Source organism: Colletotrichum lupini, chromosome 4 (genome assembly GCF_023278565.1).
Source record: "Colletotrichum lupini chromosome 4, complete sequence".
In the NCBI taxonomy this organism is placed as follows: domain Eukaryota; kingdom Fungi; phylum Ascomycota; class Sordariomycetes; order Glomerellales; family Glomerellaceae; genus Colletotrichum; species Colletotrichum lupini.
The window spans coordinates 3615553-3643253 of record NC_064677.1 but is presented as its reverse complement, the minus strand read 5'-3'; the positions used below and the strand labels follow the sequence as shown (position 1 = coordinate 3643253).

Here is a 27701-nt window from a genome sequence, read left to right as displayed (position 1 = left end):
GCCTCCATCAGGCCAGAGCTTCCTGCTCCATAACAATAGGAGCCTCGCATAATACCCGAGCTTGGAGTAAGAAACCTCACTCCCGGTCTCAAGAGCTCCACTTCTTCGAACCCTGCGGCATCTTCAACCGTCCGAAGGTGTCGAGACCAGTATGAACCACCCACGACATCGATGGCACCTGCATTCCGTACATAGGCCCGGGATGGTTATTCGAGAAGGGCTCTAGTACGCCGCGGACCTCGGCGCAATACATCGCAGCGGCGGCGTAACCTGAAGTAGTGAAGAGCGAGGCGCGAGGCGACAGCACGAGATCTTGCTGGGTTGACGTTGGTATCGATGTGCGATCTTGGTCGTATGCCTTGGTTTGTCTCGTGATATGCTCGCTCTAGACACTTGCGGTATCCAACGACAAAGGCCACGCCCCGTTTTCGTAGAGCGTTTCCCCCATCTCTCCTTGCCAGGATGAAATATCATGGAGTCATTGAAAATGGATCTTGAGGAGTCGAGATATTTGCTCCGGCTTGCTCGGATCAAACAGCTGAGCCCCCGGCCTCCCGCGCGCGCACTCCACCCGGCCGACTGGATATAAGCCTCGCCGAGCTGGTTGGGCATGCAAAGAGGCCTCACTGTCTGATTGTCAGAGCAATTGTGAATAAGCTGTTACCATAGCTTCAGACAGGCCTCGATAACGGTAAAGCAATTATCGTTTAGGGGGGTGGGGGCTCCGTCAATGCCCGCGAGCGGTACCGCGAATTGGAGATAACTCCGTGACGAGCCCAGGCCGGCACGCCATATGCGCATGCGAGTGATTCTCCGTGCTCGACGCCGGATGGCGGTTTCCCTCGTTGCGGTTGGCTAGCGTCTGTGACTACGAGTGAGTAAGAGATAAGAGGAAGAGGGAGAGAAGGTTCTGCGCTTGTGCCTGTCACATCAAGCAAACCCTTGTTCCTGGACTGATTCCGAGCTAGTCTAGCCGTCAAGACTGAAAAGGTGTGTCCGAGCTACGAGAAGATTCATCTTCCCATCAGGATTTAGAGCTTTCTTGAGAGCATGGCCCCCCAGACAGTGACGGATACCGAGCCGCTTTCCTGATTGAAATATGGGAACGAGTAGAGTTCGTGATATCGTTGGTAAGTATCCGTCCCGTGTCCATTCTTATTTTTTTCTTCTGTGCCATTCCCTATTCGATGGCGCCTTCTCTCAGGTTGAGGTGAGGATCCAAGTTGGAGAACTAGGTATCTTCGGACGCTCGGGACGTGGAGGAGCCCAGCTTGTAAGAGGTGCAGGCCAGGGGAGGGAGATTGATTAAGGTATCCGTACATGCACTGCAGATGGCGCCGCACGGGCGGTAGATGGGGCCTGTCAAGCCGATTCAGCCGATATGATTCGCCGCGAGAGTGTTCCTCGCACATGGTGCCGCGCCAGGGGTTGCAGAGTGACAGAGAGAACGACGGGGGGGAGGTCTGCGAATGCTGGGTATTGCTGTGTAGGGGTGGTCGAGAGCTGAGACCAAAGAACAATTCCGATATCAAAAGGGTTAGAAGTTGAGGGGGGGGGGGGGGGTTAGGCCGGTAAAGTGGGATGGGTGGGGAGGAGAGCGACCTACATGACGGTGAAGTGATGAACGGTGGAAGCCAAGAAGCGGGAGACGAGGTCCGCCACGGAATCCAGGCGCTCTCCTCGTGGTCAATGGCGTCGATGAGTTGGAAGTTGGAACCGACCAGGCGGAAAACCTGGAAGTCGAATCGGTGAGGGCGCGGAGGAGCATCTTGGCGTCGCGGCTCGGGGTAGACGTGTCTCCTGGCCTTCATCGTACCCTGGAACGGATCTAGGGCATTGTAGATGCATGGCCTTGCGCTGCCTCTCTCCTGACAGCTGTACCTAGCTTTGCAGCATCGATCAAAGTGCCGAGTCATGACCCGCAAAGTATCAGACAGTTGCTCCGGCGGCCAACAGGCACCGCAGACAAGCGAATTGGCGTCGAACCTGGGATGAGAGGCCAGTTGACTGGCGAGGAGAAGCAACTCTACACCACCACCATTACCAGTACAATGTGGTTGTGATGGTGGTGGCTTTCGAGATGCTCCAATGGCAGGCGAGGCAGCAAACCAAAATAGCAAAGCGACGTTTGGGGGTGTAGAAGAACGTAGCAGAATAATAAAGAGGCGCGGATTATTACATGAGATGCAGTTGAATGCCATGTGCTCTCTTTAATTCATTGGTAATAAGGTACGTATAGCCGTATACCTACTTACGTTGATCTGGTAAGGAAGGAACCTAAGTCGACCTCTCGCTTCCTACGTATGTCACCCTTGTACGTATCCGTCCTTCGTACCATCTCGTCCTCCGGGCCGGCGGGCGACAGCAGCAGCAGAAGTCGGGGTCGCCCCTTCCCGAAGCACCTCCCCATCCTTCTCCAATAACCCCCCTTGTGGAAGGTACAAGTTTCCGTTTGTTTAAGCATGTAGAATGTCGTGGGAAGGCACGAAAGGCAGGTACCTTGGGTAAGGTACGCGGATACCGTGGATGGTACCTTACAGCTGGGGGATCTGGGAGAGCACCGCGGGCAGCGAAACGAGACCAGTGGTGCCCCCTCCCCCTCCCCCCTCCTTACCCCCTGGTCAGCTACGCCCCGCTGACCAATGCCACTGCAAGCACATTGACGGACGAGTCTGCGAGTTTGCAACTCTGTAACGCCGTTTGCCCCCCCCCCCCCCTTTCCCCAAGCTGTGGAAAAAGTACTGCGGACCTTAAGGTGCAACAGGAGGTGATGAGTTATGTGATACCGCCCAGCTCAGCTCTTCTCTTTTGTCCATCGTCCTTCCGTCCCATCATTCAGCCGTCAACTTTTCTTTCATCTTTCCCCCTTTCCCACCCTTCCTAACTAGCTATTCAAACTTGCTGGAACTACGGAACTTCTAAGACGTCCAACAACGCGATAACCTCCCAACTCCCCTTCCTACTTGTCAAAGGTACGTTCGCCCCCCTAGTTAGAACATACCTCACAAGTTCCCTCTCTACGGATATTTCCCTTTCGGATCTCTATCTCTCTCAACGTGATTCAAACTCATCAACTCGACTAGTCGACCAACAATCCCACGGTCCACCAACCCGACGAGACTTCTTACGCCACCCCGATTACCTTAAGTCAACCGCTTCACGCTCTGCTTCAGCTCGAGCTTCACCTTGACGAGACACTCCACCGCTGCGGATTCCAGGCCAGACCTAAAACGAAGAGCTTCGGGGTCTATCGCCTTGGGAGGTCCGCTACGGAAACAAGTCCACCTCTCGGCGTTAACAATTCGACCAAGCCACCGTAGTACCGAGCGAATAGCAGTGCCCACCCCTCTGCCGCTGCGCTAGCCATCTGACGCTACCTGCTTGCAAATACCGTGACAGGCCGATTTCCTTTAGGCCCTTTTCGTCTTTTACTTCATCCTCGAAAACCCCCCCAATTCCTCCTCCCAACTTTGCCGTCTGTCCTTAGACACCCTCCCAATCCCATTGCGCACACCGCCGCTTTACAACCACTCCGATCAGCTCGTCGACGATAACCCGCGCGCTTCTCGCGCTCATCGGCATCCTCTCACCTTCACAGCAAACCACGCCCCCGGACCTTGCGTCCCGACGACAACCCCGCGAGTGCCCGGCTTCGGTGAACACCGACTCAATTCGTCCAACATGGACCACATGGGCTTCCAGATGCCTCATATGGGGGGACCGCCCCAGATGATGAACCAGCCGCCCCAGATTTTTGGCGCTTACACGCCCGACGGCCTGCCCGTCACGCATATGCCCCCCGACCTTGCTGCTCACATGTTTGGCGACCCGTCTACCCTTCTCGACGATGCAAACGAGGCAAAGAGAAGAAGGATTGCGAGGGTAAGCATCTAAACTCGCGCGACCATCGCCGGCCCTGCCGTGAAGAAGAGTAGAACGCTTACACCAATCATCTGCGCCCGCAGGCTTGTGACATGTGTAGGAAGAAGAAAATCAAGTGCGACGGCAAGATGCCTGCCTGCAGTCATTGCATAAACTACAAGACGGATTGCGTATTCACTCAGGTCGAAAAGAAGCGTAATCCGCCAAAAGGGTACGCTGAGATGTGATCATATAGTCCTTTCCGCGATATCCGACTAACAAGCTGTCCAGAGCGAAATACATTGAAGGGCTCGAGAACCGTCTAGGCCGCATGGAGAATCTATTGAGGCTGTCAGGTTGGTGATGCATAAATTGATATGCGTCTGCACATGGTTCTAATCGATTGCGTAGGTCTTCTCGGCGAAGACGACGACGGTGACACGGATCTGGGCACACTCGAAAAGCGATTGGCAGAGAAACAACAGCAGTCGAGACAGGCATCCCAAGCTGCGTCTAACCCTACATCTCCGTCCCAAGCAACATCGGGGCAGAACGAGGCCATGTCAACGCCGCACAGCGCTATAACGTCACCTGAGCCTACCAAAGAATCGCACAGAGATCCCAAGGATGCCGACAAGCGCCGGGCCTCCGTATCCGAGGAGAAGGGTAACGAGGAGGAGGTCGAGGCGCTTTCAGAGCTCATGTGCTCTCTGGTCACCAACCAAAGTGGCGAGACGCGATACATCGGTTCCTCGTCAGGCTTCTCCATCTTTTCGCCCAAGGGTATTCAGTGGGTGAACGAGAAGACGGGCGACAACTCGTTCCAGCAAATGATTTCCGAAGTTTCAATCGACGACCACAAGTGGACCGCCTGGAAACCCGAGGTTTTCAGCGACTTGTTCCGCCGCCCAGTCTTCCGGCCACTGCCTCCCAAGACGGAGGCGTTGTCTCTGCTGAAAGACTTCTTTGAGAACTTCAATTGCATGTTCCCATTGTTTCATCAACCCACGTTCATGCATCTGGTCGAGCGACAATATTCCGACGATCCGTACGAGGGCACCGGTTGGTGGGCGAGTTTGAACTGTGCTCTGGCTTTTGCCCATCGCCTGCGTGTCATGAGTAATCTTGTACCGCAGGAGGAGGACGATAAGGCTTGGGGTTACATGAAAAACGCGTTGGGGACTTTTGCCGAATTATCGATGCGCAACACAGATTTGCTGAGTGTGCAGGCCTTGCTCGGAATGGCCCTCTTTATGCAAGGAACTCCCAACCCTCAACCGACATTCCTTCTGGTCGCCACATCCATTCGTCTTGCACATAGCATTGGCCTTCACAAGAGAGGAACTGGCTTCAACCTCAACCCCATTGAGATTGAGCAGCGTAAGCGAGTGTTCTGGATCGCTTACATGCTGGACAAGGACCTTTGCCTCCGAGCGGGCCGCCCGCCAGCTCAGGACGATGACGATATGAACGTCGAGTTACCCGATGCTGATCCGGAAGACAACATTGGTAACATTCCTTTGGCTGATGGTAAGGGTAAGATGAACCTCTTCCGGGTCATGTGCGAGTTTGCGACAATTGAAAGCAAGGTCTACTCTCGACTGTACTCGACCAAGGCCACAAAGCAATCGAGCGGAGAGCTCCTCAACACCATCGGAGAGCTCGACCAGGAACTCGAGGAATGGAAGGACAGGATTCCGATCGATTTCAGACCAGAGCACGAGATCAAGGCGTCGCATACGCCTCTCATCTTGCACGTTGCCATGCTCCACTTGACTTACTACAACTGCTTGACGACGATCCACCGCATGTCAGTCCACCACGGCTACTGGACAAGTCGCCTGTCCAACTATGCCATTCAGGGCCTCAACGCCAAACCCCTCAATCCCCGCGTCTTCTCTTCTGCGGCGCTCTGTACCGCTGCCGCCCGAGCATCGATCTCGCTTCTCAAGTACATGCCACAGGGAGATTCTCCAAGTGTTTGGTAAGTCGAGTCAAAACGCTGATTATTGTGCTTATGACAACTAACCTCGTCTCGTAGGCTTATTCTGTACTTCCCAGTATCGGCCTTGATGACATTATTCGGAAATATTCTGCAGAACCCAATGGACCCAAGAGCCAAGTCGGATACCAAGTTGATGAATCTCGTGGTCAACTTCTTGTCCATGCTCGGTCAAGAAGCAGAGACCGGAGGTGTGCACCGTATGCTCGGAGTGTGCTCAGAGTTTGAGAGGATAGCCAAGCTTGTCATCGAAAAGGGGGAGAAGGAGCAGTCTTCGCGGAGGAAACGAAAGAGCGACGCCGCTGTCAAGACGTCGTCAAGTCCCGCCGCGTCAACACACACACCCAGGCCTGTCTCAGTCACCACTCCAACTCCCCAAACCGTGAACGGTGCAGCTACATCATCGACGACAAACGGCCAATTATCACCAGACTTTAATGGAGAAGCGAATCGGAGGAGGCACGGCTTCAGCCCCATGACGACAACATCGATGCGAGAACCATCGCCGGCACTCCCGTCTGCCGGATGGCCGCAGGACTTCAGCATACCAGAACAACCAAACTTCAACAACTTTGGCGAGATGACAGGATTTGCAGGGCCAAACAGCGCTCGATCGCCGCCAGTAAATATGGGCGGGCCGTTCCAGCAACCTCTCCTGCCGCAAGATCTGTTCGCCCTCCCCATGACTCTAGATTGGGACTGGGCAGAGATGAGCGGCGGTGCGTACCCGACTGTGGAAAACGGCAATGTGGGTTAGTTGATCTCGGAACCCTCGGAGCAAGTCCGAAGCGCTGGAATATTTGATTCGACGGACAACCGCGTCAACAAGTGGTCACTGGACAGAACATTTTAGGTTGCATAATGTGCATATATGAGACGACATCACGAACCATTTAACGCATGTACGAGTAATTGGCCTGCCGAACGGAGCTATGGCTGGGAGACTTGTAGGGAGAATCTAGCTTATTACGCTGTACCCTGCCAAAGAGTGGCGGAAATGACATATTCAAAATTACCAAGGCGATGCTCTAGAATTGTTCCCTTTTTTGAAAGATGCCATGTGATATTCGTAGAACGTGCACATTTGAATGAAATCATTACTTATTCTTGGCCAACAACGGTACGGTAGCAAAGCACCAGGTTATACTCCATACTGCGTAGACATTACTGATGATGTACGTAAGTAGACGGTGGCCTGAGAATCGAGCGGGCGGGACCACTCTAGACCCTGTCCACCGACGCGTGGTATAAATGGAATTCAAGGTGTCATTCATTATTATCGGAGTTTGCGGGCGGAAAGGTCCTTCTTAGCCGAGAACGGGGGGCGCTGGAGGCGGCAGCGGTGGGCCCGGGGGTTTTGCTGGATGGCTGCGGACGGAGCTTGACAGTCACGTGCACCGCTAAAATCTCGGCCTCAATGGGGCCCGACATGAACTCATCACTATGGGAGCTTTTGCCATCGTACAGTCATCCTAGGAACACCTGGTCCAATTACCAACCACACCTTACACGATTTTCTCTCACCACCAACGCTGCAACCAAGTGCGGCTGGTGCTCTACATCGCCATCACAAACCCATTGACACCCGACCTAGCATTGTACCAACGACTACCGGGGCGCATCGATGAGATAGCACATTGCTGCACGCGGTTAATACTCCCTCCTACCCGGCTCCGGTCGTCCCGCCTCGACACCCCGCGACATACAGACACAACACAACACCATGGCGAGGTTCCTCCGCCAGTCCGCGCAGCTCGCGCGAGCTGTAAGGATCGCTCAGCAGCCGGTAACACGTATGCGCTTCCAGCCCTCCAGAATAGCACGACTCGGACCGCAAGCTCCGCTAGCTTGCTATCGATCGCGGTTTTATTCGACAAACGGCCCCGAGCCCCCGAGGAACGAAAAGGAGACGAATGAGAAGCAACCTGAAAAGAAGGAAGAGGCACCTGAGAAGAAGCTGTCCAAAGAGGAGCAAATAAGGAAAGAATGGCCGTTGCCCGAAGGATGGGTCTACCTCAACGAGGAGGAGATTGAGAATTTGCTCAAGATGGGACAGAACGACAGACTGCCTCGGTTCCAGAAGGACTTCTTCATCAAGAGTGTGGAGGAGATGAAGCTGTTGGGAGCTCCTCAGGAGCTGAGGGATCTCCTGTTGACACTGAGGGAGCGGAAGCTGAAGATGACGGTCACCGACATCGCCAAGATTCTCCGCGTCTCGACGCAGGTCGCAAAGAGGTTCTCCGAATACGAGCAGACTGTGCTTATGCGCGAGGAGCAGAATCCGACAAAGGAGAAGGAGGACGGCGCAAAGGAATCCCAGCAGGGCGAGCAGGGCAAGCAACAGAAGGAAGGGCGCAACTCCAACTCGGAGGGCAACGAGGGCGCACCAGGCGGCGGATTGGGCGGCAAGAGATGGATCTTTGGCATGCTTAGCACCGGCGACCTGATTGTTGCTGCCATCGTCTGGATCGTCGTTCTGCCCTTCTTTGAGTCCATGATCTTCGGCCAGGAGAAGGAGATCACATGGCAGGAGCTGCGAAAGAACTTCCTGGACAAGGGTCTGGTCAACAAGCTGGTGGTCATCAAGAACCCTGGCCGCGTGCGTGTTGAGCTGAACAGGGATGGAGTGCAGTCGGTGTACGGCGGAAACGAGGGTGTCAACCCCAACATGCAGTACTACTTTTCCATTGGCTCAGTAGAGATGTTCGAGAAGCAGCTCGGGGACGCCCAGAACGAACTCGGCATCCCTACCTCGGAGCGCATTCCCGTCAGCTACGCCAGCGAGGGTGGCATCATGCCCTTGGTCTACGCCTTCGGTCCCACACTCCTTCTGGTTGGTCTGCTCTACTACACTACAAAGTCGATGGGTGGACGTGGCGGCAACCAGATGTTTGGATTTGGCAAGAGCAAGGCCAAGAAGTTTAACCACGAAACAGCAATCAAGGTCAAGTTTAGCGATGTTGCCGGTATGGACGAGGCCAAGACGGAGATTATGGAGTTTGTCAGCTTCCTGAAGACCCCCGAGCGCTTCGAGAGGTTAGGCGCAAAGATCCCTCGCGGCGCCATTCTTGCCGGACCCCCAGGAACCGGTAAGACGTTGCTTGCCAAGGCCACAGCCGGCGAGTCTGGTGTTCCCTTCTTCAGCGTCAGCGGTTCCGAGTTTGTCGAGATGTTTGTCGGTGTCGGTCCTTCAAGAGTGCGAGACCTGTTTGCAAATGCCCGTAAGAGTGCCCCCTGCATCATCTTCATCGATGAGATCGACGCCATTGGTCGATCAAGACAGGAGGGTAACCGTATGGGCGGCAACGACGAGCGCGAAGCGACTCTGAACCAGATCTTGACCGAGATGGACGGTTTCAACACCCAGGAGCAGGTTGTTGTCCTCGCTGGCACCAACAGAGCCGACATTCTTGACAAGGCGCTGATGCGTCCCGGTCGTTTCGACAGGCACATCTTTATCGATCGCCCGACCATGAAGGGTCGTCAGGAGATCTTCAAGGTGCACCTGGCCAAAATCGTTACCAAGGAAGATATGGACCACCTCATGGGCCGTTTGGCAACTCTGACTCCGGGTTTCTCCGGTGCTGACATTGCCAACGCCGTCAACGAGGCTGCCCTGGTTGGTGAGTTTGATCTGACTTCTAGTTCCTGATCTGCCAAGAATGCTAACTTTATTCTAGCTGCGCGTGCCAATGCCGAGTCAGTGGAGATGATTCACTTTGAGCAAGCCATTGAGCGTGTCATCGGAGGTCTCGAGCGCAAGTCTCTTGTGCTCAACCCCGAGGAGAAGAAGACGGTGGCCTACCACGAGGCCGGCCACGCCATCTGCGGCTGGTACTTCAAGAACGCCGACCCCCTCCTCAAGGTTTCCATTATCCCCCGTGGCCAAGGCGCATTGGGTTACGCCCAGTACCTTCCTCAGGGCGATGCCTATCTCATGACTGTCCAGCAGCTGATGGACCGCATGGCCATGACGCTCGGCGGACGCATCTCGGAGGAGCTTCACTTCCCCACCGTCACAACGGGGGCCAGCGACGACTTCCGCAAGGTCACGCACATGGCGCGCAAGATGGTGACGCAGTGGGGCATGTCGGAGAAGGTCGGCCCGCTGCACTTTGACGACGACCCGAACACGCTGCAGAAGCCGTTTGCGGAGGCGACGGCGCAGGCCATTGACGCCGAGGTGCACCGCATCGTGGAGGAGGCCTACAAGCAGTGCCGCGACCTGCTGACAGAGAAGAAGAAGGAGGTCGGCATCGTGGCCGAGGAGCTCCTCAAGAAGGAGATGCTGACGCGCGACGACCTGGTGCGCCTACTCGGCCCCCGGCCGTTTGGCGACAACCAGGAATTTGAAAAGTACTTTGGCGGGCAGGGGCAGAAGAGCGCGCCGCCGCCGTTCCCTACGGAAGAGGTCGATAGCCCGCCTGAGCAGCCGCCCGTCGGCCCGTCGCCGACTTTCAAGAGCCTTGAGGACGCGCCGAGGAGATGAAGGGTGTATGTGATCGTAGGTGGATGACGAGGAGGAGGAGGAGGATGTATCGTAGGCGGTGGCATGCGGACGCCAACATGCCGCAAATTGTATTTTTGTTATCAACAACCCCCCGGTTTCTCCCCCTTAAAAAGAACTAGGCTATCTCTCTCTCTCAACTCTTGCCCTTTATGGCGGATGTGTTACTAGTAGAAGGCATATCATCATCATTGGGGGCTTTTCTTTCCTGGAGTAAAGATGGGGGGAACAACTTTCTTCATAGTGTTGTACTTGTAGGAAATTATGTAGATACATCTCTACCTATTTTTATTGCTTCCATTGTTTGAAGAAAACATGATGGAGTTGTGGAGTGAAGATGCATGCTGTGCAAAGGGAGGAGTGAGGGCAGGCTGCCTCTCCTCGATGCCGTTTGTGATTTTGGGAGGTTTGTGTGGTGTCCGGTGCTTTTGATGCCTCCTTTGATATGGTTGAGAGGGCCTGGTGGTTCGACCTGGGCAGAAATCTAGACTGGTCTTTTTGTGTTTTGAACTGCGATGTGTAGGTTGTTGGCTTCGGTCCTCGACGATGCGAAAGGACAAGAGGATACCCCCTCCATATGGCGACGGGGAAATTACCTCGGGTTACTGACGTTGTGGTGTTCTGGATTCAACGTGCTGTGCAATCTAGGTACTGCTCGATAACCGAAGTCCTACGAGGGTACGCATGCTCACCGCGAACAACATCACTTGTGACAAATTGATGCCGTTTGAACAGCCCTCCGATACGGGGTGGTCTTGGAGACTTTGGATGTGACCTATGATCATGAGCGTGACAGCGAATGAAGTCGGCGAATATCAGTCAAGGGTGAGACTTTAGTCACCCCTTTTCCAAGAATCCCGAACAAGCCAATCCGTCGCAAACCGCAAAGAACGTTACTGGGTCGGATGCGTGCCGAGCTCTTTTCGAACATGGTATACGGGTACGGAATTTGATAGCAAGGATAGTAAGTCTCTTGATTGACCCCATTTCAAGCATGACGGACCGTATTTGGACTCTGAAAAGTATGATGCCTTTTTTTCAGAGGCTTCTATCCATCTTTGAACTCAACGCAATGAATCCAACCTCGACTGGGTGCCGCAACCCGGCGACCCGGGACCCCGAGACTGCAGGGACGAAGATGGGCCGAGATATCCAGCGAGAATTGAGATTGGCACTGAGGCAAGTGATTGGTTCACCACACATACACACTGTCACACACACACAGATTTACGACGAAAGAGAGAAGAGCAGCGTGCATGCGCAGGGCGCACTAGAAGGAGGTGGTCCCGATCCTGTGGGCAAGGTGTAGATGGGTAGATGTGTGCCGGTCCTGGCCGTGTGACTGGGTTTGTGCTAGGTAGACGTGTAATCGGCGCCCGCCCGCCACCGAATACAAGTGCCGCGCGAAAGGAGTGAGAAAGAAAAAAAAAAGGTTGCCGATCGTTTTTGTGTAATTTTGCCGACGGATCTCACGCAAGTCGAGCAACCTAACTTCTTGGTACGAGGTAAGTAAGTAGACCTCTTTGGCAGGAAAAAAGTTGAGTTGGAGAGAGAGCTTTGGGCCTCAAGTGAACTTTGGCCCCGTCGTCCTTTGCTTTTGCTTGCTTACATCGGGGTAAGAGGATGGCTGACATGAACGGCGCAAGAGTCTGGCGGACTAGAGGAGCACGAGGGCACGAACTAATGTGTGACTGTTGACTGCAGGATACCTTGGATCTAACTGCGTTGTATCCGTAGACGTCATTGGTAATTCTTCAGTAAGACGAACTACTTACCCTTTCAGTGAGGAAACCACAACGAGGCGCGCGCACGCAGCGGGATTCCCTCGTACGAGGTCAGGTATCCCGTAGGTGGGAAGACGAAAGCATCCAAAAGAAAAGAGGGTATCGAATAAATCATTCATTCTGCCCAAGCAGAATTTCAATTTAGTTCCAGAAGAGCCAATCAAGAGCGTCGATTCATTCCCAATTTGCTTCGGGTTTCCAAGACTGGGGTTGCCGGCGGAGGAAAGGGTGGGAAGAGAGGGGGGGATAGGCACGGAGTAGGTACTGCATTGAAAATACCTGGATATCGCAAAACTTCCAGGTGCCAAGGTACCTAACGGAGGGCGGCTATACTGCAGATATGCACGTGGCGAGAACTTGCTTCGGCGGTCGGCCTTTGTCAGTTTTTTTGGTGACCAGACGATTCGCTGACTCGGCGAGGAGCGGTGACGGCAAGGAAGCGGGAGGCGACCGACGGCGGCGGGGTGGGGAGGGGAGAAAGAGGGAAGAACTGGTGAGGTGGGATACCTGTGACCTGCCCGAAGTATTGGTGGTGTACGGAGTAATACACTAGGAATTCCCGTCGCAACCGTGTTTTCCGTCACCTCTCCTCTGTGCGAGTGAGTCTATTGCGACAACTCTATCATGATGATGCCAAACTCTGTCACTTTCTCTCCTTCTCTGAAATGCGGTCAACACTCACATAATCTCATTGCCGTCGTAGGATATTGCCGTTGAATTCCACCCAAGATCGCTCCCTGTTCGAGATCTCCGGCGGGGTGGGGCCGTGTCGTCTTCGAAATTTGTCTCGCCGACCAATCTCGATTCAGCGTTATCCGTCAGGACCAGGAACTCAGGTCCCCCCCTTGTCTCTTTGCGTAACTTTTCTTCCTCCTTCTGCGACCAAATCCAGGTCTGTCGTTACATTTCGCACCTCTTTCGATATCCACTCAATTCCAACTTCAACCTGCGGACCCCCGTATTCACTGCCGTTTTTCTCTGGACTCTCGCAGCGCGTAGTGTAGACGATCCCGCGATCTCCACTCCGTCATTGAGAGACAATAACCCTCCCCGGCTCGGGTTGGGTTTCTCGGGGACTTGAGGCGAAGGAAACCTTGCCTCGGCCGCCCGTCGCTCTAGTCTGTCTACGGATATCCCCTCTGTACGGATACACAACTTAAATACAACCGCCAACCCGTCCTCTCGGGCGAGGGCGCCCACGAGCATCACGGGTCCCCCAAGTTGCCACCACCCGACACTCAGTATACGAAGAGTCTCAACCGGTTCGGCGGAGTTGAAACAGAGCTTCAAGACGATCTGAAGGCTCTTGTGTTCCCTGCCGACATGATTGCGTATCGGCCTCACATCCTGTTTTGCTGAACTCGTTATTGGCCCCTGTTTCTACATCTTTGCATTGCTTTCTGTGCATTGTTTGATTGCAGCTTTTTGTTTAGAAGAGACCCTCATCTCTCGTCGCAAGGCGTCATAATCAGCAGTCCCACTGTTTCCAACCGCCAAGCCAGCCCTCTCTTACAAGTAATCCGATACTTGATCCACTCGACGGCGAAAACGACGGCGACGACAACGACGGCCATGGTATCTAATATCGACGAAAAGGCGGTCCTGCCGGGTCGACGTCCCTCGCCTGCGCAGGACGCCACACGGAACGACAGCACCGGCACCGGCACCGGCTCCGGCAACCGCACCTCGCGCAGACCCGGCGGCTGGTGGAAAGTGCACCTTTTCCGCGGTATGGTCAACGACCTCCGTCGTCGGGCGCCCTTTTACGTCAGTGACTGGACCGATGCCTGGGACTATCGTGTGGTGCCGGCCACGGTCTACATGTATTTTGCAAAGTATGTCCGTCTTGTTGTCATCCTCTGTGGTTCTGATCCTTCCATTCCTCTCGGAAAGTATGATGTTTAGCCAGCCGTATGCCAGGATGAAGGTCGGACCCGTGTGCCTAATCCTCTGTTGTAATGTTGCTTTCGATGCCTATTGCTATCAGTTATCTCGATACTCGGCTTGTTGACACTCGGCTTACCGGCTTTGCAGCATCTTGCCCGCGTTGGCATTCTCCCTCGACATGTTTACGAGCACGGGATCGACGTACGGAGTCAACGAGGTCCTCCTAGCTTCCGTTCTCGGGGCCGTGGTCTTCTCTCTACTGGCCTGCCAGCCCCTGGTCATTGTCGGCGTCACAGGCCCCATCACCGTCTTCAACTACACCGTATACGATATCATGGAGCCAACCGGCACAAACTACCTAGCATTCATGTGCTGGATCGGCCTGTAAGTCTCGCCCAAACCCTTTCCTCCCTTCCCCTTCCACCTTCACCTCATCACGCACTGACGAAACATTCAACGGGCGGGCAGGTGGTCACTAGTCTTCCACTGGATCCTCGCCGTCACGAACTCGTGCAACTGGCTCCGCTACGTCACGCGCTTCCCCTGCGACATCTTCGGCTTCTACGTGGCCTTCATCTACCTCCAAAAGGGCATCCAGGTCCTCCAGAGGCTGGGCGACGCCGAGCCCTTTTACCTCTCCATCGTCGCCGCCCTGCTCGTCTTCATGGTCGCCTACGTCTGCGCCGGCGTCGGCGGGAGCAGCCTGTTCCACCACCACGCGCGCGTCTTCCTCAAGGACTACGGCACCCCGCTCACTCTCATCTTCTTTACGGGGTTCGTGCACATTGGCAGGATGGAACCCGTCGATTTGGAGGTGCTGCCTACTGGTATCGCCTTCATGCCCACGGCGGACAGGAGTTGGCTTGTGGACTTTTGGAACATTCCTGTCGGGGATGTCTTCCTGGCTATCCCCTTTGCTATCCTCTTGACCATTTTGTTCTGGTTCGATCACAACGGTAAGGAACATGCGCTCGACTCTCCCTATCCAAGGCTTCGCAAAACTAATACGAGCTCGCAGTATCTTCACTCATCGCACAGGGAACCGAGTTCCCGCTCAAGAAGCCGGCCGGATTCCACTGGGATCTCTTCTTGCTCGGCCTCACAACGGGCGTGGCGGGCATCCTCGGCCTGCCGTTCCCAAACGGCCTCATCCCGCAAGCCCCGTTCCACACCGACTCCCTGACAGTCAGCAAATCAGAACCCGAGACGGACGAAAAGGGCGAGTTCAAGGGCAGCTACGTGACAAAGGCCTCGCATGTGGTGGAGCAGCGCGTGTCCAACCTGGCCCAGGGCCTCCTGACCCTCGGCACGATGACGGGCCCCCTGCTGGTCGTCCTCCACCTCATCCCGCACGGCGTGCTCGCCGGCCTCTTCTTCGTCATGGGCGTGCAGGCCCTCGAAGGGAACGGCATCACCCTCAAGATCCTCTTCCTGCTGCGCGACAAGAACCTGACGCCGCCGGGCCACCCGCTCAAGCGGATCCGCCGGCGCCGCGCCGTCTGGGAATTCGTGGCCGTCGAGCTCGTCGGGTTCGGCGCCACGTTCGCCATCACGCAGACCGTCGCCGCGGTGGGGTTCCCCGTTTTCATTATGCTGCTGATTCCCATCCGCGCCTGGCTTCTGCCGCGCTGGTTCTCACCCGAGGAGCTGAGCGCGCTTGACGAGGCTACGGCGTCGCCTTTCACCATGGAAGGTATCGGTGGGGTCCACGGGGGCGGGGACTCGGGTGATGATTCGGACGGGACGCGGGTGTCTGATTATGATAATGTTGGGGAGGAGGGACGTGGTAGTAGGCAGGCACCCGGGAACGGCGATGGCATCTTTGCGTCGGCGGAGGAACCGGGGAGAAGTCGGGAGGACGTGGCGGAGGCGGGACAGTCTCGGAGCGTGCAGGGTGCGGGAACGACGACGAGGAGAGGAGGGCACGCTGCGACGGCTGATTGAGGTCAGCGTTGAAGTGACCCGAGATTGGAGAGTATTAGAGAAATACCGTAATGCTTGACCAGTTGATACCCAAGAATATTTACCACTGTTGAAAGATTGAGGGCAGAAAAGGGGATTTGAAGGTGGCCTAGGTCGTGCAAACCGTCCTTCCACCTACCTGCAACCACCAGAGAACATACGTACGGAATTCAACACAGATTACTGCACTTTGTACTGGCCGAAAAGCTGCTTTGCTGGCGTGTATACCAACACCTAACAATGTGTGCTTAGTTGGCGTTGATCAGTATATCAACGCACCTTACTCCGTGTCCAGCTCTACTCAGCTCCAGTGACAGTGAACCTCCCGGCAACGTGTCAAAGAAGGGAAGAACACAGGGTCTTCTCACATAACTACACCTGTAGACCCTGGATCAAGGTAACAATTGGACAGCTTTTTACGCGTCAGTAATGGGATTGACACATTGATTCTGGGCAGTAGGAGCGGTCAGCGTCCGCTCGGCCCAGCACGCCCCGCAAGCCCGTTTAGGCAATCGGGGTCTCTGTGATTGGCTTCCAGTTTCCCTGGTACGAAAGCCGCTGGTGTTCGGCATGAGCTCGCTTAGCAAGTCAGTATCGGTTCTGCTGAGGGAGGGAGGAGCCTGCGGACAGGCGTACCTTTTAGAATCATTGGCTTCTGAAGAATCTTGACCGTAGTCTGTTTGGTTGACGAGAAGAAGGGACTACCGTGTAATTGACAGGAACGGGGACGGGACGTTGGAATTGAGGATGCGGCGGTGGTCAGTGCGCCTCACACCATACTTCTCTTCTACAACCCCACGATCCCTCACTCCTCGTCCTCTTTACCGTCTCTCTCACATCATCTCTTTCGCCTGACGTCGCCTTCGACACTGGGCGGCAATCGATTGAGCCGTCGTCGTCGGCGCCGCCTGATTCTCAGCCACATTCCATGTATAACGGTTCGGGCAACCCTGGGCCGATAGCTCGGATACAGCTCTGATCTTGACTTAGTCGCCGAATTAAGCGTCGAAGCGTGCATGGCTCGCTCGTTGTCTACTAGGCCTGACGTTACGTTACTATATCGTCTCGGCTGAGGTCGACACGGTGCAAAACTCACATCCCGGAGAGAAACCATCAACCTTCGAGGGTCTCTTTCTAGCGGCACATGGGAAACCAGATTCGTGCCATGATCGGTAGCTCACTGACCCTTCCCCGCCACGGGAAGCTTGCAATATCGGACAGCTTCCGCCATTGGCTCGCCTTGGACTCGAAGCCTTCGACGGCATGAACCCGGGGGGTCACGCCGACCCTCCCGTCAGGTCCTCTCGGCAACGCCCTCCGTGATAGGCCGTCTCCTGCAGGGCAACTGGTAAGGTATGAGGAACTTCCGTCGCTCAACCACGAGACCCAATCATCGCATCTCCCCAAGGTCAACAACAGGGCCCAATACCGAATACGCAGTCAGCTTGCTTCAGTCCTAGCATTGAACCTCGCATCGCACCGAATAATGAGGTACCTCAGAGTACCGAGAGCCTTGGTGTGGTTGGGCACTCGCGGAGCCCTACGTCCTCCACCTATCATGCTGCGGCGGCCGGGTCTCTGTCGTCGGCCGTCTGCCTCCGGACACACGCATTGAGCCAAGCGTCCTCATACGACAAACGAGAACCAGCTGTCGCCCGATCTGACGCCTCGGGAACTAATCGCCTTGGCCCAGCCTAGATGAAGACACGCCCCCCTTCCCCGCCTCAACTACATTGAAGCTGTCGGCCTGGACAATCGCGGCCTCTTGCATGTCTTGCGCATCTCTACCTCCGTATTACTTCGGCAAAGGTTGACTTTAACTTGGCCACATGTAGCCGATTATACCCACGCGTAAGTAACCATCTACTGCAGTCCCTCCGTCGATCTGACAACCCTCACGACATACAGCCCGCCAGTTCTCTTCATAAGTACGGAAAATCCGGGGGTCACAACGTACCGTACCATCCAGACCCCATCCCCACGGGGTAGCACAAGGTTAATACTCTGTCCCTCGGGTAGCTGGAGCTTAACTTTGATACCACGTTCCAGTAATTTATCCAGCTCTCGGGGAGGTTGGGGTATTGGCCGGCTGCCTGCCTGCCGTTCAATCGGGCTGTGCCTGTGTCATCTGTCACCGAGAGTATTTGATAACCAGCAGCGGGCGGTTCTGTCAAAGGCTCGAAGCAGTTGCCACATATAGGGTGCGGAACCAGGTACAACTTTGCCAGCCAACAGCCGAGACAACAGATCCGGGAAAGGCCTGCCGTTTGCGTTTCATGCTTTCTTTTTCTCCTTTTCGCCCTCACAAATCCTGCTTTGGTCCCGGATCATGTATCCCCCTGCTGTCAGATGAGCTACCGTAGCAAGTAGCTGCCGCAGAATGTCTCTTTTCCTCGCCGCCTCCATCATACGGGGTAGAGTCCTAAAGGCCTGACGTTAAAGACATCCTTGAAATGGCCTGTCGCCTGCTACCCAACGTCGAAACCACATGTCTCTCTTGTACTCCACAGAGGTTTCGCCTCAGCACGCAAGCGGTGCAAGGCAGTTGGACAAAGACAGAACAGGATAGGTCGGGACAGAGGGATTCACATCCTCATCGCCCCAAACCACGCGATCCAAGACTTTACCTGTGTATCGTGGCAGATCCGATGCTTACGGCACGATTCAGAGGGCCACGGATCTTTGCCATACCGCAGCGTGGCTTGAGGTAGTACCTGAAGAGAGACAACAGCTACTGCTGCTACCTCGGATGCTTAGCAGTAAATGTATCCATCACAATGACATTCGGTCTCCTGAGAAGAGATGGTGATGGTCTGATGGCTGTACTCTTGGATCACAGACAGCCACGGCAGGGGTTGGGAAGGGGGAGGCGTGCACACCAAACAAGGTGACCAGGAACCAAGAACAAAACAAGACGGAGTATGTAAGTTGCCGGTACTTCTCCATTTTGCCATGGTGGTACGTCTCTCGATTTTGAGACAGAGGAAAGATGAATGACACCGGTACCGTCCCTCGCCACTGGTATCCCCGCCATTCCGGGAGGAAGGCATGGCTTCACGGGAAAGGGGGGAGGGGGCGTGTAAGCGTTCAGAAAGGACCACGCTCGTTGGCTTCGGTTCCTTTGAGCTTAAGCTTAATCGAGTTGACTCCGACGAAGCCGATCTCGACCGTGAGCAGTGAATGGAGGGGGCTGCGTGGGGGGTAACCTAACTGCATGGAGGACTCATTCAGGGTATGCAAAGTTGGGTGAACTTGGCGAGAAAGCTTACCGGCATTGAGTCTTTGGTATGGTTTCAATCATCATCCTTTTGCCTGTTCCGCCAGAAGGGAGTTTGGGCATACTACGTAGCATTATCTACTACCCCCCGGCCTTACGAGGTTGTATCCTCGATCTTGAGGGTCTCATCGCTCCGTTCAAAGGACCCCGAGTAGCCTTGGATGGCCTCCGTCTGGTCGGGTTAAGTTCGTAGGTAAGGTAAGCTGCAGTAGGCCCGGCGGCGGTACATGAGGGGGCAGGGGGGTCTTACAGCTGCCAGAAAGATATACCCTCTGCCTACTTACTTAGTACTGACAAGAGCAAGAGTAAGAAGAGCCCTCCATTGAGCTGCAAGACCAGAGCAAGAGGCAAAGAAAAGAGTAGGATCGTGGGGGAGGAACCGGCGAGCTCGTCCGTCTTGCCAGCTCCCGTGATTCCCCCGCCCCCCCTTGCCCGGACCAGCACCGCCGAGAATGAAGCCGGCGGAGGAAGCGGACGAGCGAGCGGGGACCAACCAGAGCACAGCATTTGGACGCCTCCGGCCGGATCGCAACTAGTTTCCGGTGATGAGGAACCGGGGGGGCAGATTAGTGGAGGGAAACCACTCGTGACCAACAGCGATGCAAACTACACTGCACTTGTTGTTAAGCGGGTCGAGGAATCATTCGGTTATGGAGGTCTCCTTCCTCGGATTCACTCACAGAGTCAGATCACTCGATGACCTGGCGTACCGGTCATCTCGAGAGCTACTCTCCAGTCCTCGCTGCTAAGTCGTGTTTTGGGAAGGGCTTTTAGGTAAGGTAGTTAAGGTTATGGATGATCTCGGTTCAGTTTTCAAGGGCGAATGAAGCGAGACGAGACGAGACGAGACGTCCAGGGTTACATGAGGTAAGGTCTATGGTGACCCATCACGAACACAATTGTTGGAAAGAAAACCTCGGTAAGGATGGGATGGAAGGGAGTGGGCGACCTTCTCTCTCTCTCACATACACTCCTACTCTCTCGCTAACCGAAGCTATACTTGCAGCCCATCACTTCTTTCTTCCGTCTCGGGATATTTCCTTTTTTCTTTCCCTTCCTCTTCTTGAAACCACCCCCCCCCCCTCTCCTCCTCCCACCTGTTCAGTTTCTCAAGGTAGTCCAGCCCCTCGTGAGATCTCGAATCCTGATGCAAGGTTGTGATGGCGGCTGAATCCGCGCCGACGGGTGTTGCCTTGGACTGGGTAGCTTGGCTTTTTCGGCAGGTTCGGCACACATCTTTTGAGGCACATCATGTCTTTGACGAATCAAGGTGGTATTTGCATATACTAAGAAACTTCCCTGTTCTGCTACAACACTCAAGAAACGCGGAAAGCAAAAAACCACATTGAGATACGTCTTGACGTTTGGAGAAGGGGGTATTTTGATAGAGTACAAATTTCAAGAACAGAAACACCCTGACGTCCAGTCCTGGGAAGCACTCGAGAGGAAAGGAAGAGATGGGGAGCAGTTTGCAGTAAAAGACAGAAAGGTCCCTTTTTGTATGTCATTTGGGGATATATGGAGTTGCCAAAAAAGTAATATGTGCATAGAGCAGAAGAGAAAAAAAAGACAAAAACAAGAAAGACAGAAAATTGGGAGCTTTCGTCTCATCATACAAGAAACCCAAGAAGCGAAAAAAACCAAAAAACCAAAAAAAAGGCCAGACCGAAATCAACAAACGCAAGAGAGAGTCATGTCGTTGGAGCAGCGCGCTCGCACACCCCTTATTCTAAGAACAGGTAAAAAAAATCAGATTTTCCGACCCAAAAAACCAAAGCAGAATGTTTCCGGATTTCCCCCTCCCTTTGTCTCTTCCTCCCTTTCCTTTGCCTTGGGGTATCTTTGGGGGTTTGGCCAACTTTCCAAGTATGGTCCACATGAGATTTGTGTTTTTTCTTCTTTTTTTTTTGGGTTCTCTTTTACTTGTCTTTATGCTGTGCTTCCGTATGCCTGAGGTCCGGGTGCGGGTCCAGGTCCGGCCGGTGCTCCGCTCGAGAAGCTTCTCTTCCTCTTCAGCGCGCCGAACTCGTGTCCGTACTCGTCTCCTCCGCGCTGTTGTTCCTGGTGATGTTGCTGCTGCTGCTGAGCGTACTCGCCGCTGTGCGCGCCGTGAGGGGTGTGCTGAGGCGGCATCGGGCCGCCGCCGCCAAATGTGTCGCGCATGGGCGTCCTGGAGCTGGAGGTGCTCATGCTGGCGTGGAAGGCCTGCGAGAAGTCGTTGGGCGCGGCGATGGGCGCGCTCATCTGAGGCATCGAGTAGTCCTGGACACCGCCGGGTCGGGCGCCGGGCGTGCGGGGCAGGGAGAAGTCGACGGGCGCGGTGAGGGGGGCTGAGGGCAGACTGGAGGTGTAGGCGAACTGGGCCGAGGTCGCGCCAGGGGCCGGGGAGTGGCCTGGGGGCGGGACGGATCCGACAGAGCGGTACTGGTTGCGGAGGTCGAGGCCGAGGGTGCCTGATGAGGCGCGGGCGCGCAGGCGGTTTGGCGGGCCGCCGGGGAAGCTCGAGTAGTTCATGCCGGGAGGTGAGTTGTTGCCTACGTTTGGGGTTAGTGACACTAGTTTTTTATCATGAGATGATGGTTGAAAGCATACTGGAGTAAGAGCTTGACTCGTAAGGGAGGCCGCTGCTTGAGGGGCCGCTCATCTGCTCTGGCTGGTAGACCGACTGCTGTCTTCCACTCAGCTGAGGGCTTCCGCCGGCTCCGTGGTGGTATGTGCTGTAGTCGATCGCGTCGCCCTTCCAGGACATGCTGGAGCGGAGAGGAGAGTTGAGGTCCGACCTTGACCGGTTCATGGTCTCGCGGAGCTCGAGAGGCTGGAGAGGTCGGCTCGGCTGGCCGCGGTGCATGGACATGGAGTTCTCGAGGGCGCCCTGTCGCGCAAAGGGGTTTGAGGTTCGGGGGCCGGGGCCCATGGGCGACAGGTGGCTGCCGTATCCGTAGCGGTGGTCGCCAGTCGAATTGGGTGTCATGGGAGACAGGATATCCGGGCTGCTCATGGTTCCCGGGGGAGTGAATCCGATGCTTCCAAATCCAGGGCTGAGTCCCGTAGACGACATGTGCTCCTCGCCACCCTCTGCCCTGCGGACGTCGACCATCAAAGGACGAATCATGTGGTCGACGTATGACTGTGTACCAAAGTTCATGGGGGATGACATGGGAGTGTTGAGACCGTGGACCGCGCCGTAGGGGGAGTGAAGAGCCTGCACGTTGTCAAAGTCGTCGGGAACCGCACGCATCTTGATCATGCGGTCACGGTCATCGGCTGTGAGACGCTTAATCTTCGCACGGCTATTGGATGAACAGGATTAGTTCCACTGTCTCTTTGATATTGTTAGGTTGCGAGCAGGCTCACCGGTTCTGGAACCAGACTTGTACTTGGCGAGGGCTCAGGCCGGGGATCTCCCTTGACAGGCGTTCTCTGTGGGCGGCATCAGGGTGAGGCTGCTTGGCGAATTCACTCATGAGGAATCTCGTCTGTTGGTGTGTGAGACTGTCGTTGTGGTCAGTATGCCGCTAACAATGCTTCATGTGCTGCTTCGACTAACCGGAAACGCTTCATCTTCCTCCGGGCTGCTGTCCGCTCTGCGGCCGTCTGTGGGGTTCCATCGCCGTCGTCGAGCATATCATCATCGTCAAGCACGTCGTCGTCCTCGTCCTTGCTCAAGCTACCCTCGTCATGGTCCATCTGGGACGAAGACACATCGGCCCCGAGCTCTGTTGATGAAGCCGGGTTCGAGATCATTGTCTGGCCCTGCATATCTGTTGATGCCGTGGGTTCCTGAGATGCCGGCTCTGCGGTCTTCTCCAAGGACTGCGATGCCTGTCGCTGTTCCTGCTGTTGTTGCTGCTGCTGTCTGTCCTCGGGCTCGTCTTCCGGAGTGGGCTGCTTCACTTGACGAAGTCCAAGAGGGTCTGCTGTGCCACGGTTTTCCAGACCGGGTTCTTGCTTCGTCTGGATCTCTACTTGTGCAGGGGCGCCGGTTGCAGTGCGAGGTTGCGACGCATCCGAGGTCTCATTGCCAGCTCCGTACGCCTGGGAGAAGACGTTATTTTCCGGCCCTGGGAGGTAAGAGTACTGCTGCCCTTGCCACTCGGGAGGCGTGGGCAACGGAGCTTCGAACTGGTTCGACATGCGTGGAGGAGTGGTAGGGGCCTTGTGGAGGGGAGTCTCAAATTTGCTGTAGGACCAGTGGCTCTGCTCGGTGGTGTCAAACTGCCTGGTAACAAGCATTGGGACAGGTGTGGTGGTTTCGGTTTATGAGGTGGTTGTCTTGTTTCGAGCTGGTACAAGGACGATCTGGATCTCTCTGGAGAGGATGTCCTGAGATGAGGTTGAATCTAGGACAGATGGGAAAGGAGTGTTTGGAGGGATTGTGTAGGAAGCTATCGATGTTTGCCGAGATCTAGATGAGCTAGAAGGTGTACGACAAAAGCAACCGATAGTGGTAATATAACAGCACTCTATGTTGATGATTCAAGGTAAGGTTGATGTCGGAAGGTCAAGGTGTCTGGCCTTGGAGTTGGGTCCGTCCCGAGATGGTTCTTAACAAGTTAATCAAAAGAGAGAGTGTAAGAGTGAGAGTGATATATAGATGTAGAGAGAGGATGATGCGTTGATGCGTCAAGTCGTTTTGGGAAAAGGAAGAGAAGATGATGAAAAAGGGAAAGAGGACTTGGCTACCCCAGGTCCCACGAGGTAGGATCGATCATATATTGTATAAATTTGAGGGTGTGCCAACTGATAGTATGGCGGGGTCGATCGACTGGGAGGCGTTCCTGGGCCTGGAACTGACAGGCCCCGTTGTGTATGGCAAGTCTGAAGGATACCCGTGGTTGTAATAAGGCGGTCTTGTAAGGAAGCCCTTGCTCCTTAGTTTGACAGAGGTGGAATTAATACCGAAGGGTACGGCCATCCACACGGAGAAATGTCGAGGCTGGATCCGGACAGGAGGACTTGGGACTCGAGCCAGGGCCAGCACGGGCAGCCAGAAGCAACTGGCCACGATGGGGGGAGAGGAATAACGGCTGGTTCAACGACGAGGGTTCGAGTGTACTCGGTACCTGACTGGTGGTGTCGAGGAGGACGAGGATGACTGGGGTGAAGAGGGTACTCAGGTACCGTAGCAGTGGAGAATGAGATGGTTGAAAAAGGGACCCGATGCATGGTTTAAGGCTCGCCGACTCGAGTGAGAAAAGCCGCAGCAGCAGTATCCGTAGCAGAGAAAGCAGAAGTAGAAGCACAAGCAGCAGCTCATGCCATGCCATGCCAGACGGGTACGGATAGGCATGGCATGGCATCGAGCTTTGCCCGCCCGCCGTCGCCGCCGCCAGGCCCCCGGCTTGGACGTGGGTGTGTGTATTTGGGATGTGGACGTGGGTGTAGATTTGTCCATGTGGATATGGACAGACGGGGAGGGAAGGGGACTGCAGGGTAGGGGATGGATCCGTAGGGTAGGGTAGGGGGAGGGGTGGGTAAGGTGGTCTGGGAAGCACCAGCAGCACCAGCAGCAGTTCCTGGCATCAACAAGTCAGTCGGGGCACGCGCGAACGTGGGTGGGCAGCTAATACCAGCTGTTGCTCTTGTCGCGGGATGCTGTTGTTGTTGATGCTGCTGCTCTGCTGAGCCACATGCATCTGTGCGTGTAAATGTGGTATGGGTGTGGATATTTCCGTCCACCACGTCCAGTCTTCTTCCCAAGCACTACCAAGTTCCCACGGTGGTACCCTCCTACTCCTCCTCTTCCAGTGTCCACCCTGTGTGTTCGAGAAGAAGACCTGGGCTGAGCCTGGGGGATCGCTCAAAGCGAGGTGACAGATGAACCGGACGATGGTAGCAGCTATATCACCAAAGCCCATGGCCTTAAGATTTTCGGCTGAATGGCTAATGCCGTGCTGCTGTTGACTGTCCTGGAACCTATAACCTACCCAACACCATTCCGTCATTTCCAGCCCAGCATGGCATAGCGCGAGCGAGAGAAAGAGAGAGAGAGTACATAGTATGTGTGTGTGTGAGTGAGAGAGATACCTGACCCTTGGCCCGTGTTGGTAAAGGCAAAAAAAAGAGAGAGATCCTGGATTGAGATGACAGATTTCTTGCAGCGGCGTGCCAGCTGAGCAGAGTTGAGCAGCCCATGGTGAAACGGGGTCACCTTGTCTGTGAAGGCCTGAATAGGCAGGCTGATGTCGACACCTGAATCAGTACAGAACCAGGTGGGCGGTTTTGGAGCAATGGAGAGGAGGGAATGAGACAGGGTCGAACGGGGGCTCTCCCTTTTCCCGCGCCTGTTCCCATTTTCCAGTAATTTTTTCTGGCCCTTGGCTTGGTGCGGCCGCAGAGAGATCAAAAAAAGAACCTGAACCTGAACCCAGAGCTGGGTTCATGAAAAAAGCTCAGGTACCAGACAGGCACAAGCGCGAGGCACAGGCACAGGCACCGAAAGGCGCGGCCGAAGGTTTGACTGCTTGGCCCCAAAAATAATGATACTATGGATCTCGCATCGAGGCGAAGGGGGATCACAAACCACCTCAAGGTTCCCTGTGTACTTACAAGTTACGGATACACGCGATATTGCACAGGGACAGATGGTCTTCCTCCTCCTCCTCCGAGGCTCCGACATCACACATACATGCCTCTCTCTCGAGCAAGCCCTTGACACACATTATTACTGCGTACTTACGCAACACGGCAGAGAGAAAGAATCGAAAAGACGGCTCGGGAAAAGTAAAGAAAAAAAGAAATCAAGGAGCGAAAGAGGCATCTCGGCTGGGATATCTGCATGACGCTCATTGGACCCTCTGTGACATTAGCTCTGTGTCGACTCCACGGATGAACGCATGACCGTTGTCGAGAAGCCCGGCCGAGGCCACGGCCAATGGAAAAGATCATCGATCAAGGGGGAGCCGGAGGAGGTGGATGAGCCGATGAGGAGGGTGGTGGTGGGTGTGTGTGTGTGTGTGCGGTCACTGCTGGAGCTCTCTGGCTTTCTCTCACCGTTCACTTTCTCTCTCTGCTCGCTTTCTGGTCCCCATCCCACTGCGGACACCAAAAAAAGGGCCTGAGGAAAGGTTGCTGCGGGGGAGGGCGTCCCAAAGGGAAGCGGGACGGAGTGGAGGGTGAGCCCTAGGTGTGCGCCTATTGAGTTGGCCGGCCGCGAAGAAAAAGAAGGGTACGGAAATCTGGTGGGGAGTGAGAGCGAGCGAGAACAAGGATCGCGGTAGTGTGCTAGTGTAGTTGCAGGGGGCCGGACAAGAAAGAGACTCAGAGAGACAGCGAGTGCTTTCGCGAGATACGGCGCAGTAACGAGCAAGAAGACGTATAGACTCTTGGAAGATTGGCGCTCGTCTGTGTGTTGACTGACGGCGGCAACTTAGTTGATGACTGACCGGCCGAGTGGAACATCCTGTCTCTCACTCTGTCAATATCTCTTCACGGACACCCTCGATCATCAATATCCTCCTCGACGGGGAGACGACTGGGTAATGGGTCGAGGACTGGAGCAAGATGCGGCCGGCCAGAGAGGAGAACCGAACAGAGGCAAGGCAGGGGACGGTAACAGGTAACGGGTACGGACACAGAAGCGATGGGCATGGTGATGGGTTGATGGGCGACGGATGACTCCCGACCCCGGCAGACTGCCTTTGGCGAGGCAAGGGGATGGACGGACAATGAGCAGATCCTCCAAGAAAGTAGATCTTCGTCGTCTCGGTTCAAGACCTCTTTCTTTTCGCCGCCGCCGCTGCCCAGTCTTACATCAAGCAGCGAACTGTGGAAGACACACCGTGGTAAGGGTACACACAGACATTTTCAACGGATACAGGCACACGTAGATACGCACACACAAACCTTAACTACCCGCAACGCACAGCGTCCCTCGGGGCAGAATCAAGGAGGCACACAGGAAGAGAAAGAGAGAGAGCAAAGGGGGGAAAAGAGAGACGGGGAACCTGTCCGCTTCCGAGGCGGAATTGGGGGAGAAAACGGCGGCGTGTCAGCCATGTGGGATTTTTCTTTTTTGATTTCGGAGGTGAACCAAAATATTCCCAAATCTGGACCGAATCTGGGGCCGCGCTTGCTGTACAGCCATGTTTTAGAAGAGGGCAGAAACAGTGAACGCGCATGTCTTTTGGCCCTGCACGTTGCGTACAGAGAACACAACGCCGTAACGCACGCAAGTTATTACTCCTTACACTAAGCTATCTTCGTGGCTCTTGGGTATGGGATGAGCGGAAAGCCAAACCTCCCCACCGTAGTGAGAAAAGCATGTTCACAGGCTCCAGAGTGCTCTCTCGCTCTCCCCCCGTGCCAGGGCCCAGGGGAGGTGAGATGCGGTTTCTCGAAGGCCGCAGTCCCTCAATTCCAGTTTCCACGTTCTCCACCCAAGAACAGACAGGCGAGAGAGACTGAGAGCGAGCCCGTCTG

The 27701-nt window shown here is 55.1% G+C and overlaps 7 protein-coding genes across 7 annotated transcripts; 5 read left to right on the top strand and 2 right to left on the bottom strand.

Annotated features, from left to right (window-relative positions):
- Positions 1 to 88: 88 nt before the first annotated feature.
- CLUP02_08154 (uncharacterized protein) lies at positions 89 to 1811 on the bottom strand (the record flags this gene model as incomplete). Its single annotated transcript, XM_049287144.1, has 4 exons — positions 89 to 345; positions 567 to 626; positions 1321 to 1359; positions 1607 to 1811. The coding sequence occupies 4 exons, from the start codon at positions 1809 to 1811 to the stop codon at positions 89 to 91; spliced, it is 561 nt and encodes a 186-aa protein (XP_049144287.1).
- Positions 1812 to 2526: 715 nt separating this feature from the next.
- CLUP02_08153 (fungal specific transcription factor) lies at positions 2527 to 6760 on the top strand (the record flags this gene model as incomplete). The annotated part of the gene is made up of 9 exons (XM_049287143.1): positions 2527 to 2670; positions 3084 to 3262; positions 3364 to 3392; positions 3488 to 3882; positions 3936 to 4093; positions 4153 to 4217; positions 4273 to 5845; positions 5903 to 6615; positions 6693 to 6760. 9 exons carry the CDS (start codon positions 2527 to 2529, stop codon positions 6758 to 6760), a joined length of 3324 nt encoding a protein of 1107 aa, XP_049144286.1.
- Positions 6761 to 7586: 826 nt separating this feature from the next.
- On the top strand, positions 7587 to 10352 carry CLUP02_08152 (ATP-dependent metallopeptidase HflB; the record flags this gene model as incomplete). Its single annotated transcript, XM_049287142.1, has 2 exons — positions 7587 to 9486; positions 9544 to 10352. 2 exons carry the CDS (start codon positions 7587 to 7589, stop codon positions 10350 to 10352), a joined length of 2709 nt encoding a protein of 902 aa, XP_049144285.1.
- A 1012-nt stretch (positions 10353 to 11364) lies between these two features.
- CLUP02_08151 (uncharacterized protein) lies at positions 11365 to 12054 on the top strand (the record flags this gene model as incomplete). The annotated part of the gene is made up of 5 exons (XM_049287141.1): positions 11365 to 11553; positions 11596 to 11673; positions 11732 to 11782; positions 11854 to 11875; positions 12017 to 12054. 5 exons carry the CDS (start codon positions 11365 to 11367, stop codon positions 12052 to 12054), a joined length of 378 nt encoding a protein of 125 aa, XP_049144284.1.
- Positions 12055 to 13477: 1423 nt separating this feature from the next.
- On the top strand, positions 13478 to 15985 carry CLUP02_08150 (uncharacterized protein; the record flags this gene model as incomplete). The annotated part of the gene is made up of 5 exons (XM_049287140.1): positions 13478 to 13485; positions 13630 to 13989; positions 14189 to 14425; positions 14510 to 14997; positions 15060 to 15985. 5 exons carry the CDS (start codon positions 13478 to 13480, stop codon positions 15983 to 15985), a joined length of 2019 nt encoding a protein of 672 aa, XP_049144283.1.
- A 1504-nt stretch (positions 15986 to 17489) lies between these two features.
- Positions 17490 to 17618, top strand: CLUP02_08149 (uncharacterized protein; the record flags this gene model as incomplete). Its single annotated transcript, XM_049287139.1, has 1 exon — positions 17490 to 17618. The coding sequence occupies one exon, from the start codon at positions 17490 to 17492 to the stop codon at positions 17616 to 17618; it is 129 nt and encodes a 42-aa protein (XP_049144282.1).
- Positions 17619 to 21209: 3591 nt separating this feature from the next.
- On the bottom strand, positions 21210 to 23513 carry CLUP02_08148 (homeobox domain-containing protein; the record flags this gene model as incomplete). Its single annotated transcript, XM_049287138.1, has 4 exons — positions 21210 to 21814; positions 21873 to 22570; positions 22635 to 22772; positions 22828 to 23513. 4 exons carry the CDS (start codon positions 23511 to 23513, stop codon positions 21210 to 21212), a joined length of 2127 nt encoding a protein of 708 aa, XP_049144281.1.
- Between the last annotated feature and the right edge of the window lie 4188 nt (positions 23514 to 27701).